Source organism: Seriola aureovittata, chromosome 13 (genome assembly GCF_021018895.1).
Source record: "Seriola aureovittata isolate HTS-2021-v1 ecotype China chromosome 13, ASM2101889v1, whole genome shotgun sequence".
NCBI lineage: Eukaryota > Metazoa > Chordata > Actinopteri > Carangiformes > Carangidae > Seriola > Seriola aureovittata.
In genome coordinates, this window is record NC_079376.1 from 8,513,390 (window position 1) to 8,529,137 (window position 15,748).

The following is a 15,748-nucleotide window of genomic DNA, read 5'->3' on the forward strand; positions in this document are numbered from 1 at the left end:
GCCTACTGTATTTTCACCAAGAGCTGCGGTTATGCTGCAGTTTTCCTGTGATCCTGGTCTTAATTGCGGTTGACAGCTAAAATAAATATATGTGGGAAGCCTGGACTTTGAGATGACATCTATATACAGTAAGATGACGTTTCCTTCGGAGTCACATGACTCTTTACAGTAAGTCCAACATGGCAGACGGAGTGGATCTTACGCGGTAACTAAAGCAACATTTCAACCGAAACAGACAAATTCAACACTACTCTGCAACAAGGCATCCACAATGAGGGAGAGACAGAAGAAAAAGAAGGGGAGGACGTGGGCGGAAGCCGCTAAAACGGTATTTTGAGTGTTATTATGTGCCGTTTGTTGTGGTTGTTTTCCTTGAACGCTCCCACTTGTACAACTGTGTTTATGAGTTCATGACCTGCTGGTGAAGACGAAATGTTGCGTACGCCGCGCAAGGCCTGTGTTGACGGTTAGACAATTTGAGAGCCGCTGTCACTAGCTGTCTGGCTCTGCTTATCCGTCACCGTTCAGCGTAAATGCAGTGAAATGAATCTCAGCTGCGAGCACCCAAGCATGTTTGCAAAACCCTTCTGTGTGCTGTGTCTAGACGGTACTGGTGACATGTATGTCACGCTTTTAAGTCGAATAAAGTAACCGTGAAGTGGTCACGTCAGTGTTGCGTGCTAGCCAGGTTAGCACGCTAGCTCCTGCTAATGCAACTCAGTTCGTTAACAACTTTGTTTGATGCCAGTTTCTGGTAAAACACAAGCAAACACGCAGTGTCCGTGTTTCTCTAAAGTTGCCTTAACTACATAACAGATGATCAAATTTGTAAATCTACTACATGCCAACGCCTGGCGAGATGCAGAAATGAATGCTGCTAGCATCCAAGCTAGCTGTCTACCGTAGCATGCTAATGAGTACAAATTCTCAAACTCCCAGCAACTATATCACGATTAAAGTGTAACGTTATTGTTTGTGAGGATGTTAGCTGTTTAGTGATGCATTAGCTTCGCCGATTTAACTATCGCAATTGTTTTGCTTTTACAACCTAGCAAACTCCATAAATGATACATTGTAAAACCTCTAACAACCATAAAGTCCTGTTTCTCTGAGATGCTCATCATACTATAATAATACAGACTTATACGAGCAGCCTTCACAAAAAATATGCAAAATAAAAGCGACATTTTTTGCTCCAAACCAGATGTTTTTTTTTTTAAATAATGGAGGGAAAGTTTCTGCAGTGTTACTGTAGAATGAGATACTCTTGTTGACATGTTTTGCTTTTAGCTCATATTAAAGTGTTTGTGATCTTGCTGCATCCCCTGTACATATTTTAACATATGACAGTGTTTCTTGGAATGACTGTACCCTTGCCTTATGTGAAAATTACAGCTTTGTAGTTGACCTACTGTTATTTATTATCAGCATGGTTCTTTATGTGCATTTGGCCCTGAGAGCTGATCAGCATCATGGGAGATCTCAATCTAAATCTAATAAAGTTAAAAAGCCACAATGTTTGTAAAAGATCTGTGGTCTTGATTATTCTGAGCATCACATCCTGCTCTTTCACAGCCAAGGGAATTTGTAGGCTCCATAGGAACTTGTCAGAAAGCTTCAGTATGTGAAATCTCAGCCTTCAGCTGAAGTTGCCTTGAGACCATGTCACATCTAATGAAAACCACTCTGAGGAGTTGTGTCATGTATTTTTTGATAATGATGTTTTGTTATTGTAGGTTTTGGAGAAATACCCTAACACGCCTATGAGCCATAAAGAGATCTTGCAGGTGATCCAAAGAGAAAGGCTTAAAGAAATAAGGTAAATATTTTTTTCACGACAGCAAATGCCCTTCTGTTAGGCGACATTTTCATGAGAGAGGGAACACTACAGTATCCTCCCTCGGTTATTGATTGCTCATGTACTTTTCTTTCTCTTGATCACATAGTCGTAATTAATAATTGTTTCATTTCTTTTTGTTGCATTGTCACTGTTCTCATCCAGAAGGTAAGAAAAAGCTAGCCCCCACCCCTTACCTTAACAAACTCACTGCAATGCCACTGTTTGGTTTTACTCTTTGCATGTTATTAACAATAACATGTCCTATGTTCAGTTGCATATAGACGCAGTGTTAGACTCACATTTGTGCTTTTACATAGATGTTGTAGAGCCACCTGTTGCATAAATATATATTGTATATATGTATCGTTGTATTTTCCAGTATTGTAAAGTGACAGCTGATGACATGGTTTTTAATTTATAGATGGGAAAGTTCAGTACTGTTACATGATATCATCCAAAAGAATTTAACAGCAATGTAAATTAATGACACAAAATATCTCTCAGATTTTGGCCAGCAAGTTTAATTTACTAAATGAATAACAGATGTTGGTTGTTCTCTAACTCATTGAATTTCTTACTAATCAGTACAAGTACGAACAATAATTTTACACATCTAGATCTCTTGCATGACTGAGATGAAGTTTGACTGAATGAGTTATGATTTATTATGCAACAGACATCTTTATTTTAGACCAGTTTAATCTGACAATATCAGTCCCTCACAATAATTAGATTAGCCTTGAGTCAATTTTATGCAACTGACTCCACATAAAACTTAGAGCAAACTTCCTCACAACTATAGTGATGTGAATCTGAATTGAACTCACACATGTCCTCCTGATGCATGACAGCAAATTTCTTCCCAGACATCAGACCAGCCTTCACCCTTCTTGCGTCTTTCTCCCAGCTGTCTGATTTATTGGGGAACAGATGTGTAAATTGTGTTTTTCTCTCATGACCCAGTGGAACCTCGCCGCTGGCATGTCTGAATGCAATGCTGCACACAAACTCTCGTGGCGAGGAGGGGATCTTCTACAAAGTTCCAGGCAGAATGGGAGTCTATACATTAAAGGTTAGTTAGACACAAAGCAGATTTCATCACTCTGCCCTTCAAGGCCAAAAAATGGCGAATGGACTAACAGACGTAAAAGATGGGTCTTTTATACTTCAGAGAGTTTATTTTTTCTTATTTGTCTCTGGCTTTCTCTTCCAATGCTTCATCTATCACATACAAATAATATACTGTATGTGCTCCATTTTCTTTATGTAGAAGGACATCTCAGATGTGGCAAAGGAGCTGTCTGAGGAGGGCTCTGAGGAGAGTAGTGACAATCTCTCTGACTCCCGAAGCACAGAAAACAACAGCAATGCCATCACTCAAGAGGGGAGGAGAGGAAGGTGGATGCGGAGAGGTATAGTGGATTGTACACAGCCTCGTCAATAAGAGTTTGTAGATCACTGCGTCACTTTAAGTAATTTCTTTAGGAACAGTTTACTGACTACCTGATATGTTTATTGGCTTATTCTGGAATCACCATTCAGTAGTCATAATAGCATAATTAAATGGTCATATAATATTTATTGCATATTTTAAAATAAATAATAGTATATCATTTCATTTGACAAATGCCTCCATTACTTAATAGGTAAAATCCTTATTCCAGGAACAACTTTATTTACATTATTAAAGAGTAAGGGGCTTCTTTCTTGTTGCAGTCGACAGTAGCTTAATAATGCAATAAGTAAGGTGCAGAGCTCTGTGTATTAGCAGATTTTTGTTGATTGGTTACCAGGCTCTATTATGGCAGCAAGAGTTGACGCCCCCTTCTCAACCGTTGTTTAAAGTCATTGCAGAAATGCAGGAAACCAGCTGAAGTAGCAGTAGGCGAGGCTAGTTGAAGGAAAGTGGCTTCACCACAAACATAAATTACTCCATCTTATCACAAAATATTTCCTGGATTACACTGAGCATCAAACATGATAATAGCAAAAGGTGGGTTTTATCTTTTAAACAAACATGCTGTGTCCATAATGCCTTCCGTGAACCGTCAGCAGAGAAGCTGCAGGCTGCGCATGACCATCGCATCACAGCAGTTCTTGCTCTTTTGTCTGGCTGTGAGGTCAAATCATTGCTTTATTGCAAATTGCACACCTGATTGTGCCTGATTGCAGCACAACTTCGGAGAAAGCTTTTTGTCAAGTACCAATTATTTTGTTTTCCTCAGGCTGTGCTCTCACTGACTTTCATTATTTTTCTCTGCCACTCGAATATTTTAAGTGACTGTTAAAACAGGAAACTGTATTTTTTCAGTATGACCCGTGACCACTTCCTGATTATGCACAAGTTAGAAACTGCCAAGCAAGTGGGAGGACTCCGATATTGTTTTATTTTTGTACTAATCAATGCAAAGAACCACAAAGTCAAATGCAAATTCAGTGCCGTCGAGAAAGAAACGAGCTGAAATGCTACGGTATGTAGAAAAGATGTTTTATTAGAAAAAGACAGCGGACAGGTGGAGGGGAGGGGGTTGTTCTGTGCAATCTTCCTATTGAGATGTTCAGCCCTTTTTTAGTAATATGATATTTTAGCAAGGAAATGTAATCTGCTCCTTTGTGCACTGTGTTGGTTTCAGTTTCATCAAAACAAAAGCATGATGTGATAAAGTCTATACACCACCCTCAGGAAGTGTATTTTGTAACATCTGCTCTGTGCTTTTTCTATTTCGTAGTTCCCTCCAAGCTGCAGTCGCAGCCGTCGTCTCCGCAGCCTCGATGTTCGTCGCCTTCTGTTCCCACCAGTAAGCTCATCTCTCCCTCGCAGAAACACAGCAAGAAAGCTTTGAAACAGGTACTGGAAAAAGGTTCTGTATTTCTTTTTATTTTCTTTTTTTTAACATGCATTTAAGTTGTTTCTGAATGGAGTTAAGATATTAACTAGTTGTGGAAGCACACATCTCATGTTAAACGAGTTCCTGCCACACCCTCATACTCGCATACACCCATAAAAATCCCTGCCACCCCACTCTGCGACATACAAATACATCCTTATTAGGTATAATAATGTTTCTATGTATTTTATGTTGCAGTGATTTATCAAGTGTATATTGAATCCAATCCATGTCGTAATACTTACTCATACTCCTCTGCATTTAACTCAACTTTACGCTGACATGTTTTCAGTAAACATGTACATAAACCATACTGGTGTTCCAGCAGGCGCTCATTATCCTTCCATTCCCTGTCTGTTCAACATCTTGTGCTGATTATTTAAAAACAATGAGGCGTCAGGGAAGAATGCCTATAGCTGGTTTTACAGTATTAATGTTCTCATAATCCACCCGTTCGACATTTTCCTATTGGCTGCTTTGTGCCTTTTGTGTTCCATTTAATTAGATTTCACTTGATTGCACAGATTGTAATTCACTCCATCTGTGCTGGTGTGGATTTTTCAGCTCTGGAAGACCAATTTGTATTCATTTATCGGGCGTAGGCAACAGTAGAAGATGGCAATATTGGCAATATTAATAAATATTAGTGTTTGAGGGACCTATTGTGTATTTTCTTTCTATGATTTCCTATATATTTCATTCAGATCAGACACAAAACGCTCAGTGGGTTGTCTGAGATTGTTTCTTTAATCATTTGATATTGTTTTTTGAGGTGATCAGACTTCTTGACAGATTTACAACAAGGAGGTGATTTATGTTGGTGGTATGCAACCTATGTTTCATTGCTCTGCTGTTATTTAGCTGTTATTTAACCAGGCAAGTGGCCCTGGTGGAGTAGTTGCAGGGAAACGAAGGGTTACACATATTCACGCTCTTTTTCTCATGGTTCTGGTTATTTGTTCCTTCCTTATTTTGCTCGTTCAGGCCTTAAAGCAGCAGCAGCAGAGAAACCAGCGCAGACAGGGGGGGATGCCAACCACCTCCAGTCCCAGACTGCTTCTGAAAACCATCAAAGATATGGCTGACAACATTACTACAAAGACTGGTAGGCAGCAGCTATTATATTGTCAAATACATTATAAAATGAGGGACTGAGGAGTCATTTTCATTCAGTTTGTATATTTTACTAGTGTTCATTGAATGATATTATACACATTTTTGAAGATAAAAGACTGATATTGATGCAGTTTTTAGTTATTGTCCCGGTTTTTCATAAGACAACAACAAAATGTTTTCATTATTCAAACATGACTCATAATTGGCCACCTCAGTGTGGAAACTGAAACAATAAGATCTTTGTCCTGCAATTTCTCAAAGCTTTTCCTTCTGCTCCTGTTCCTCTGTCCAAACAGACTTATGCCATCAAGTCGTACCCAGGAAAGTCTCCCAGAGGGCAGGTCGCCTTAGTGCAGGTAAGTCATCTGCTTTTATTTAATCGAATGGTTTGGAAATTGTGGGCTGGAGATTTTTCTTCAATTTTTCTTAATGTGAACAAATACCATGAAAAAAGCAAAACCAATGACGAAGCAGACTTACTATCAGGTATTGTCCTTGTTGTCAAAGTCTAGAATAGCATATACCTCTTTGCCACAGACATCCACTATTGTTCAAACACTATTAAAAGGATACCGTTGCATGTGTGTTAGTAGGAGCTAATATGACAGGTTTGTGCAAACCTATGCGTGTGTGCTTGCTTTTACCTAGATGAAATTAAATGCATTATTTCTAGATGTGAAGGAACAAGTGAAATGATCCTCCATTAGCAGAAAAGAAGAAGTAAAACAATTGATATAACTACATTTGCAAGTAAATTTCTCAAGATATCACCTGCATGATAGAAATTCATTTTTTGCACTGCTGCACATGTCTTTCTTGTTTTGTATTGCAGGGCAGATAAAACGGACAAAGTGTAAAATAGATGTGGAGACTCCAGACTCTATTTTGGTGAACACCAACCTGCGGGCCATCATCAACAAGCACACCTTCTCAGTCCTGCCCCCAGACTGCCAGCAGAGGCTGCTCAAACTTCTGCCAGAAGTTGACCGGCAGGTGGCTCTAAAATTATACATACTTTTAATGCTTCTTTTTTTTTACATTGTGCAGGACTAAATTTAGAGAGTGTAATATTACTGCATGAGATTTCTGTCAGTCATCATCTAATTTATTGAACCATCTCATAAAATGTTAAGTCTTTAATGTTCACTGATTTCTGTCGATGTGCTGCTGCAGTGATGGTGCTTATGATGATATAATTCATAACATTGTGCTTCCTCTCCCTAGGCTTGCATGGACGGCCTTCTCAAGGTCACTAGTTCTGCCTTAAACAATGAGTTCTTCACATCAGCAGCACAATCTTGGAAAGAGAGACTGGCTGAGGGTCAGTACAACTGCTTCCAACTGATAATAACAGCACTCACTTCACATTCAGAGAAACATTATGTCACCAAGGTCCAGTGTGAATACACTTGACGAGTTTAATATAATTTTTCTCTTTTAAATTACGTAACTGTTTTCTTTACAGGGGAGTTCACTCCTGAGTTGCAGCTACGAATGCGTCAAGAAGTTGAGAAGGAAAAGAAAGTTGAGCACTGGAAGGAGGCCTTCTTTGAAAACTACTATGGTGAAAAGTAAGTTCTTCTTTATGATTGAAAATCTTTATCATTTCTTAATTATTCATATTTTCCAAATGCCAAAAGACGGTTCTTTTCGAATTGAATCATCTATTTGTAGGACCTTAAAACAGTAGAATGGCGGTCTTGCCCTAATTTTTTTTTCTTCACGTCACCAAGAAGAATATCTTATTTCAGAAATCCATTGTTATTAAACAGTAGCGTGTTTGAAAGGATTATTAAGAGTTGAATGATATTCTAAATAGGATCTAAACACCACGCTCAGCTCCCTCTCACATTACAGGAGGAGATGAATACTTGCTCCGATTTCTTCTTGGAAACTTAAGTTATTTGTAGAATTACAGTGGAATTGTTCACACCATTGCATCACATTTTATTGAATTGTTTTGCATCCAGCAACATCACATTTATTCAAGACATGGCTAAATCAAACTGAATTGATCTGTTTGCTGTTTCAAAAACTATGTAGATTCGGAGGCTCATTGTTTGTGTATCAAGGTGCCGATCGAGCAGTAAGTCAGTTTGGGTGAGATGAAAGAGAGTGGATGGATTATCACCAGTGACCACACTCCCCTTATCTCATACATCATACAGTACAAGGGCACTCATTACTCAGCAGGAGAATTGATTTTATTCATTTGAAAAAATTTTGTGTAACTGCAGGTCAAAGTGGTCACAAACGTGGAGAGTCTTTTATAACTTTCATTAAAAAAAGGATAGAAATACTATAAAACAATCACCAAACTAATGTATAGTGTTTGTATGTTTTCAGCAATTGTCACACTCAAAGTTCAACTTTATGTTTATTCCTAACAGTTCCTCTAAAAGCTCAGTGTTTTATAAATCTCTATTTATTTCTTTGTCTTCCTTCTTTTTCTCTAGTTCTGGGCTCAGCTATGAGGAATCCAAAGAGCTGACAAAGACTGATCAGAATCAGGAGTCTGTCAGGCCCCAGTCTCCCCGTCATCAGACAGGACCTGCCGCTCAAGCACCAGAGGAAACCAAGGGCACAAAAGACAGCAGACAAACTGATGCCGCTGCTAAAGACATGAAGCCAACGCAGACATCATCGCAGGAGCCGCTGAAGGCACCGCCTGCTCAAAAAGAGCCAGTCTCCACCACAGAGCCCATGAAGACGCGGCGCTCGCAGTACCATGAGGATCGCAAGTTGAACACAGTGGTACAGACTGAGCCAACACCTGCAGTGAGAGCACCAGAGGTGGAGAGGCGGATTGAACGAGGTGCAGCAGGTTCACTGCCTGATAAGGAGCATAAAGAGGAATTGAAGGAGGAAAAAACTGAACTCCCCCAGTCGCCTGTGAAGAAGAGCCCTCCACCAAAGGCTAGTTCAGAGTTAAAAGAGGATCAGACCACGTCTGTGGTTAAGCCTGCTGAGGAGAGCGAAGAGGTCATCTCTGAGCCTGGTGGCCCCTCAGAGCCTCTGAAAAGAAAATCTCTCAGTGAGATGGAGGGTGAATTGACACCAGAGAAGAGGCCCCGTATGTCCTCAGTTTCCTCAGTGTCTTCAGTCTCTTCCGTGTCTCCCCCAGCATCATCCATATCCAGCCCTGCTACACCAACGCCAACGACAAATCAGAGGGTTCCACCACTCAAGGTAGGAAAGTTAAAGCCTCCTCTGATCTGTCTATCTTTTTGAGTATCAAAAGCTCACTACTTGTAGGCTTGAAAGGTGGCTCTGACAAGTTTTTCGCTTGCTTCTTTGCAGAGAGCAGCAGCTGTTGTCAGCTTATATTTCCAGTAGTTAAAGTGGATTCCAATGGCAACCCAGAGTCATGGCAAAAATGTGTAGAAATTTCTCCAACCCCTCCTGCAGCATAATCCTTGTCTTAAGCATTGATCTCTATGCTCAGAATGTTCCAAACAGTCTTGGATTCCTCAGTAAATCCCTAAATTTTCTACTTGCAGCAGAGTTTTGTAGCTGTGAGAAGGTGATAACGTGACACAAACGTAGTGCATCTTGCTATATTGTGAGGAGACTTTTGGTTGTGGGAATTTTTCTCGTTTACTATATGTGCATATCTAGAAATAAACCTCTAACATCTCTTTCTTTTCACTTCGCAGATCCCAGTGTCACGAATTCTTCCCATTCCTGTGTCACCCAGCCAAGTCTCACCCAGGACTCCTCTCCCCACCCCGCTGAGCAGCCCGGGCCGCACTGGTGCTCGTACTTTGGCTGACATCAAAGCCAAAGCTCAGCTCGCCCGAGCACAGCGAGCAGCGGCTGCTGCGGTATCATCTGCATCTAAAGGAGCAGTGCCGGGCCCGGGGCCAGGAGGAGGCAGTGGTGAGCTGACACAACCATCACCTAGCCCCAGCCCAACATCCCCACAGGCATCAATCAGGTTAGCAGCCACCAGCAGCAGCAGCACTCAGAGTAGTACAACTCCTTCTCACCCACTCGACTCCTTTGGTCAGCTTAGCCCAAACGGTTCTCAGACATCTTATTCAAGCAAACCTGATGGCATGCAGAAAGGTCATTCTGCGGGTCCTGTCGGTACAGGGCACCATAGCATTCTAATGAGTTCAAACTCAGCACAATCTTCATCTGTGCACACTCACATACAGGAAAACCCATTTCTTATTGGATCATCAACCAGGACCAGCTCCTGCATCCCTGCTAACAACCCGCTGGTCACTCAGCTTCTGCAGGGCAAAGAGGTTCCGTTGGAGCAAATCCTCCCAAAACCGCTGTCCAAAGTGGAAGTAAAGATGTCAAACTTACCCTCTGGTAGTAAGGGGAAGGCGTCACACTCTGCTGAACAAAGGGTTGATAAGCAGATGTCGCACCAGTTCAATACAGCAGGACGAGCTGGAGTCTTCCCAGAATACTCGAGACATCACAGAGAGCTTCCTGACAAGGAGACTCAGGAACAGATCCTACAGGCTCTAATGCAGAGGAAAGTCCAGCAGAGCCAGCCTTACGGTGGATTGGGTCCTCAGCACCCTCAGTACAGAGGCCATCAACTGGTGCGTGCAGAAGAGCATCAGGACCAATCCAGGATTTGTGTAGGCTTTTTGGGTCGTAAGAGGATGCCCAGACCCGCCATGACAGGACATTACCTGCTCAATGTGTCCACATACGGCCGAGGACCAGAAAGTAAAAGACTGCTCCAGTCTGCCATCCCAAACACGTCTGTGTTTGGTTTAAAAAGGGAAAGCATAGAAGGAGAAGACACAGCTAAAGAAGAAGAACCAACCAGGAAAGTTTTCTCTCCTGTTTCTGGGGTTAAAACAGAGCAGCAGAGATACTCATTAACCAAGTCTGAAGAAGCAGCGAGCTTTCAGCATTGCTCCAATGTAAAGACTGAGCCTGGATTAGAGGACAGTGCAACTAGTTTCGATAACAACAGCACCAGTGCGACAGCCAAAGACACCAGCTCTTTTTCTCAGTCACACCGAAGGCACCTCGAACCCTGCAATAGTAATCAAGGAAACTCCGAGCCATATCTTACCCCAGTGGACCCCAGTCACCAGCGGCCGCCTGCCTTTCAAACCCAGAGAACGCTCGGTAATCAGGAACCTGTGGTAGCGTCATGCTTCGGTGGCACTATCAGCATGTCCGTACCTCACACTTTGAACCATAGCACTGCAGGCACCGGCTCTTCCACGTCATCATCAGAGGCTGACGGCGGCAGCGTCCACGGGAGCGTCATGTCTTTCTCAGTGACCGTCACCACCATACCTGCCGGTCACTCGTTAGACCACGGTAACCAGGGTGAGCCCTCGCCTGAACAGTCGTTCATCGAGGGCTCCAACATAGAGGACGTCCAGTCTAAATGCTACTGCCGACTGAAGGCGATGATCATGTGCAAAGGGTGTGGAGCCTTTTGCCATGATGACTGCATCGGCCCCTCGAAACTGTGTGTCTCATGTTTAGTGGTACGATGATATGAAATCAGAATAACCAGAAGATATCGCGGTTTGATCGGTATTGAACCAAGGCACAAAGCAGAAGCAGGTCATTCAGAATCAGTGCGGAGTGGAGTGAAGCTTATTAGCAATGCTCCAGACAAATCAGCAGCCTGCATGTATGTGCTCACTGTTGGAAAGGCAAGGATTTACACTGGATGGTCTTTTGTTTCACCAACGTCTAAGAAAAGTTGTTTTGTGCAATTGTTTTGGTAGAAATGTCAATCAGTTTTCAATCCGATCAGTAGTCTGTCAGATGTGTGACAAATATAAAATCTGGCAATGTTTGCACTCGGCTAGGATTAGTGTTATATATTTTTTAAAATATATATCTATATCTATATAGATATAGATATAGATATATATCTATATATATATATATATATATATATGTCTGTGTGAGAGTGTGAGTGTGTGTGAGTGTAGTTTTTAAAAACGGAGGGAAAAATGAATGTTGCTATTTTTGTAGAACATAATGACTGTTGTGTTTTAGACTGACACTTTTTATTATTGGGCCTAATCAGTCATGGTTTAAAGGCAAAAAAAAGGGCGCTAATGATAATCATTGGTTGTAGAGTACCTCCTATTTGGCATTTATGCACGCATGGCAGGGAAGTGCAACTTACAGTAACCATTTTATATAAAAACTGTACATTTATTACTGAACACACTCAGATTTAAGAACTAGAAAAAAACATGTATAGTTTTAGAAAGAGAATTTAAAAGGAATTTTGAATGATACTTTATAAAAAATCAACTCGTGAGAAATGCACATCACATCATTTTTTTGACTAACAGTTACAGGGCGCAGCACTTGAAAACCACCTGGAGATAAGGTAGTAACTGTGTACAGCACTTCAAACACAGGGAAAAGAAGAGTCATTTATATGTATATAAAAATGCCTATATGTTCCTAGAAAATTGAGATCTTTTCCATTCCAGGGTAAGATCTAAACAGATTCCCACAGATCTAACGATCTAAAGATCTGTCTGAACCTGAATTTTCTCCCCAAAAAGCCGCTTTGTAAATATCGTCTCCCTTGGAATGGGGTTTCTTGTGCTTGGGCATCTGTATAAATAGATCAGCAGTGGCAACGTAAAAGAAAGAAAAAAAACACTCATGGCAGTGTGTTTTTTCACTGTAAATATTTGCTCTTATATGGTATATGCCTAGATGTAGAAAATTTATTTTATTTTATTCATGCAGCACACCTTGCTTGAGCATATCCAGCTCTTTATTACAAAATGATTTTTACTGTGGAAAGACAATAGAGAAAAACAGTAAATTAGCTAAAAGCTAAAACGCTAAATGCTTGATCATATAATGATTAAGCGCAGCATGATTAAGATTTGACAAACGATTTGGAGGTACAATATGACACCGATTAACAGGCAGGTGAAACACTTTTTAAATGGCCTTTTTCCTCCATATTAATGTGGTATGAAGTTTTGTAAGCACAAAATAATACTGTATCATGTTTATATACTGTACAATGAGTGTGTATGTGATGTACAAGGATGAACCAGCACATTTGTGTGTGTTGTTACAAGCTTGTAGGTGCTTTTATGACGGTGTTGGCACAATTTTAATGCTTACTTTACCACATATTAACATGCAAAAAGGCCAATGTGAAGTGTTGCCTCAGTAGATTTTTTCGGATGCTCATGCTGAATGCAAATAAAGACGCGTCATTTCTATTTTGAAATCTCCTGGAGGTGCAGCGTTGGCCTGTTTTATAGCAATTATCTCCATGGTAATATGCCAAAGTCACCTTAAGAAAACAAAATAATCAGAACTTGTTTTTAATGTCTGACTAGTTAATCAAAGTAATATATTTTAATTAATATATTTTAATATAAAAAAATCTATTTGCTAATTGTTTTTGACCAATCAACAGGGTATTTACTATAATAATGTATTGGCTGTCCGTTTTTTCCTATAATTTTGTTCAGACTGGACAGACCACCATACAGAGAATAACTTGACTTTTGTAATTCAAATTGCCCAGGTATCTGATACTCTGTATGGCCCAGGTTTTAAAACAATCCATTCATTTATATTTTTCCATAGAGATGTTGTCTAATGTGTGTATCCTTCTAGCTGTCTACATTTGTGTCATTACCTTATCAAAACAAAAAGATGTTTTCAGATCACCAATTTTTCTTTTAGGTCTGTGGATTAATCCCAAGTCAATTTTTTAAATGTATTTGTGATTTAAAAAAAAAAAAAGAAAAAAAAAAGGGGGGGGGTGTCTTGTGGAAAATTGGTTTTAAGATTGTAGGGCTAGAATCTGAAGCGGCTTCCACATATTTAGTATAGTTGTTTCACTAAAACTGGTGTACTAGTATTTGATTCTGTTAACACAAATTTGATTTACCCCCCCACCCCATAAACATTTAGGTCTTTGAATGTGATTTTAGGAGGCTGAATTTACTCACGTAGAGTCGGGGACTGGACTGCACCGCAAAAAAAAAGAAGAAAAAAAAGAAAGACATTAACACAAACATTCAATCACAACCCAAAAGGCAGCTGAAATCTTTGTTAATGAGGACTGAAACATGAGTCAGGCAGCAGTCCCCACTGTCACTGAAGTTACCTGTTGTGTGTGTGTGTGTGTGTGTGTGTGTGTGTGTGTGTGTGTGTGTGTGTGTGTGTGTGCATTTAGAGGAACAGTTCATATAGAATTGGCGATGGGGAAAACTGTCATGGGCGATCACCACCATTTTTAAAATGTCACGGTTTGTCACTAGGTGAATTTGTTTAATATGTCTGTGTCATTTTGTCTCCATTTAAACTCCGGGTGAATGTAATATAGTAATCAGCACTTGTAAACAAAGTGTATTTTATCAAAAGTTATAGACTATTATGAATAAATAATGAAAAGAAGTATTTTCTGTGCGTCTTTGCCTATCTCACACAGTTTACTCATCACAAGTACTAAGCAGTCTATGGAAACAGTTGTATAATGTCCTCTGTGGCTCTGTGGAGAGCTTTCCAAAGTTTGGAAAAAAAAAAACTCTATTGATCTCCATCTGGAACCTTTTTAAAATTTAAAGCCAGAAAGTTTCAAACTGGAACTGAATTTGAAAGAAGTGGCCATATAGGAGGCAAGGTTGGTTTAATACAGTGCATTCAGAAAGTCTTCAGACCCCTTCGTTTTTCTCACATTTTGTTATGTTTCAGCAGAAGGAACCTCCTGCAGAGCTGAGAGACTCGATTGTTTTGAAGTACAGATCTGGGGAAGGATACAAAAAAATTTCTGCTGCGTTGAAGGTTCCCAAGAGCTCAGTGGCCTTCTTAAATGGATGGGGGAATTTTTATTTTTTTATTTATTTTTTTTATTTAATATAACATGAGGCTGCAACCTAACAAAATGTGAAAAACTGAAGGGATATGAAGACTTTCAGAATGAACTGTATCTGGTTCTGGAAGTGATTATTTCCCATAGGGAATGTCAGGTGACTCCCACTACTGTGGAAAAGAATAGTGATATAATATGCAACGTCATTTAATTTGCTTTTGGATTCTGGGTCAATTTTGGATTAAATCAGCAACTATGTTCCAGTTGCAACGATGAACTATTTTAAATTTGTTACTGCTCTGGTGAGGCTCATGGGTATTGTAGTATTTAGAACCATCTCTCATGCCAAACCTTCAAACATACAAAACATGATATGATTTAAAATAAAATCAACTGATCACTATAACCCTATAGGGCCTTGCATTATTGTTTAGTAACACTGACGAGATCAATAAAAGAAATGTATTTGAACAGGGAGACTCTCATACAGATGCCACTGAATTGCATTATGGGAATTGTAGGATTCAGTGTAAAAGGATATTTCTGCCTCTCAATTCTGACCAATTTTTTTTCTTTAAATCTGCATCTTGTGAGTCCTCCGACTTTATAAGTGCAACATTAAAATCTGGAGTGCCCCTTTAAATTTAAGTCAATCTGTGGTTCTTGTTCATCTCCACTTTACTATGCCCAGGATCATAATTCAGAGTAACAGCAGCAATAGTAGTAGCGCGCCTTTAACCAGCGTGCGTGCGCACATGCGTAAAGTATAGTAGGTGGCCGCGCATGGCATCTCCGAGCCTGCTGCTCTGCTCTGCCGTCCTCTGCCGCTGGGTCGCTGATGATGCCGAGCGGAGCGGGGCGCTCGTACATTTCTATGTGCGGCTACAACCGCAGTTCCCAAGACTGAAGTCGAATGAAACGGGAGAGGAGCTTGAAATATGACGATGGATGGTCCGAGCCGTTTCTCATCGCTCGGACAGCTGTAACGTTGGCGGACACACGCGTGGATTCATCAAAGGTGAGAGTGCGGTGGTGAATCACGGAGGAAATATCCTCCTTAATTCACCCTGGACCACTTATCCTCCCCATCTGATGCTG

The 15,748-nt window shown here is 40.5% G+C and overlaps 2 protein-coding genes across 10 annotated transcripts in view; both read left to right on the forward strand.

Annotated features, from left to right (window-relative positions):
* Window positions 1-146: 146 nt before the first annotated feature.
* On the forward strand, window positions 147-14,238 carry asxl2 (ASXL transcriptional regulator 2). 3 transcript variants are annotated; one of them, XM_056393344.1, is made up of 12 exons: window positions 147-328; window positions 1,737-1,819; window positions 2,804-2,912; window positions 3,111-3,252; window positions 4,570-4,688; window positions 5,713-5,833; window positions 6,141-6,200; window positions 6,677-6,837; window positions 7,069-7,165; window positions 7,310-7,415; window positions 8,301-9,033; window positions 9,501-14,238. In XM_056393344.1, exons 1-12 carry the CDS (start codon window positions 272-274, stop codon window positions 11,325-11,327), a joined length of 3,615 nt encoding a protein of 1,204 aa, XP_056249319.1. In that variant the 5' UTR covers window positions 147-271; the 3' UTR covers window positions 11,328-14,238. The 3 variants fall into 3 exon arrangements, with proteins under 3 accessions (XP_056249319.1, XP_056249321.1, XP_056249320.1); XM_056393346.1 differs by lacking the exons at window positions 147-328; window positions 1,737-1,819; window positions 2,804-2,912; window positions 3,111-3,252 and adding an exon at window positions 3,627-3,833; XM_056393345.1 differs by lacking the exons at window positions 147-328; window positions 1,737-1,819; window positions 2,804-2,912; window positions 3,111-3,252 and adding an exon at window positions 4,186-4,311.
* A 92-nt stretch (window positions 14,239-14,330) lies between these two features.
* The window catches only part of dtnbb (dystrobrevin, beta b), a 36,467-nt gene continuing 35,049 nt past the window's right edge, over window positions 14,331-15,748 (forward strand). For all 7 annotated transcript variants that reach the window (XM_056393349.1, XM_056393353.1, XM_056393354.1 and 4 more), the window contains exon 1: window positions 14,331-15,668. The gene's annotated coding sequence lies outside the window, so the exon portion shown is untranslated. The remainder of the gene's footprint in view (window positions 15,669-15,748) is intronic.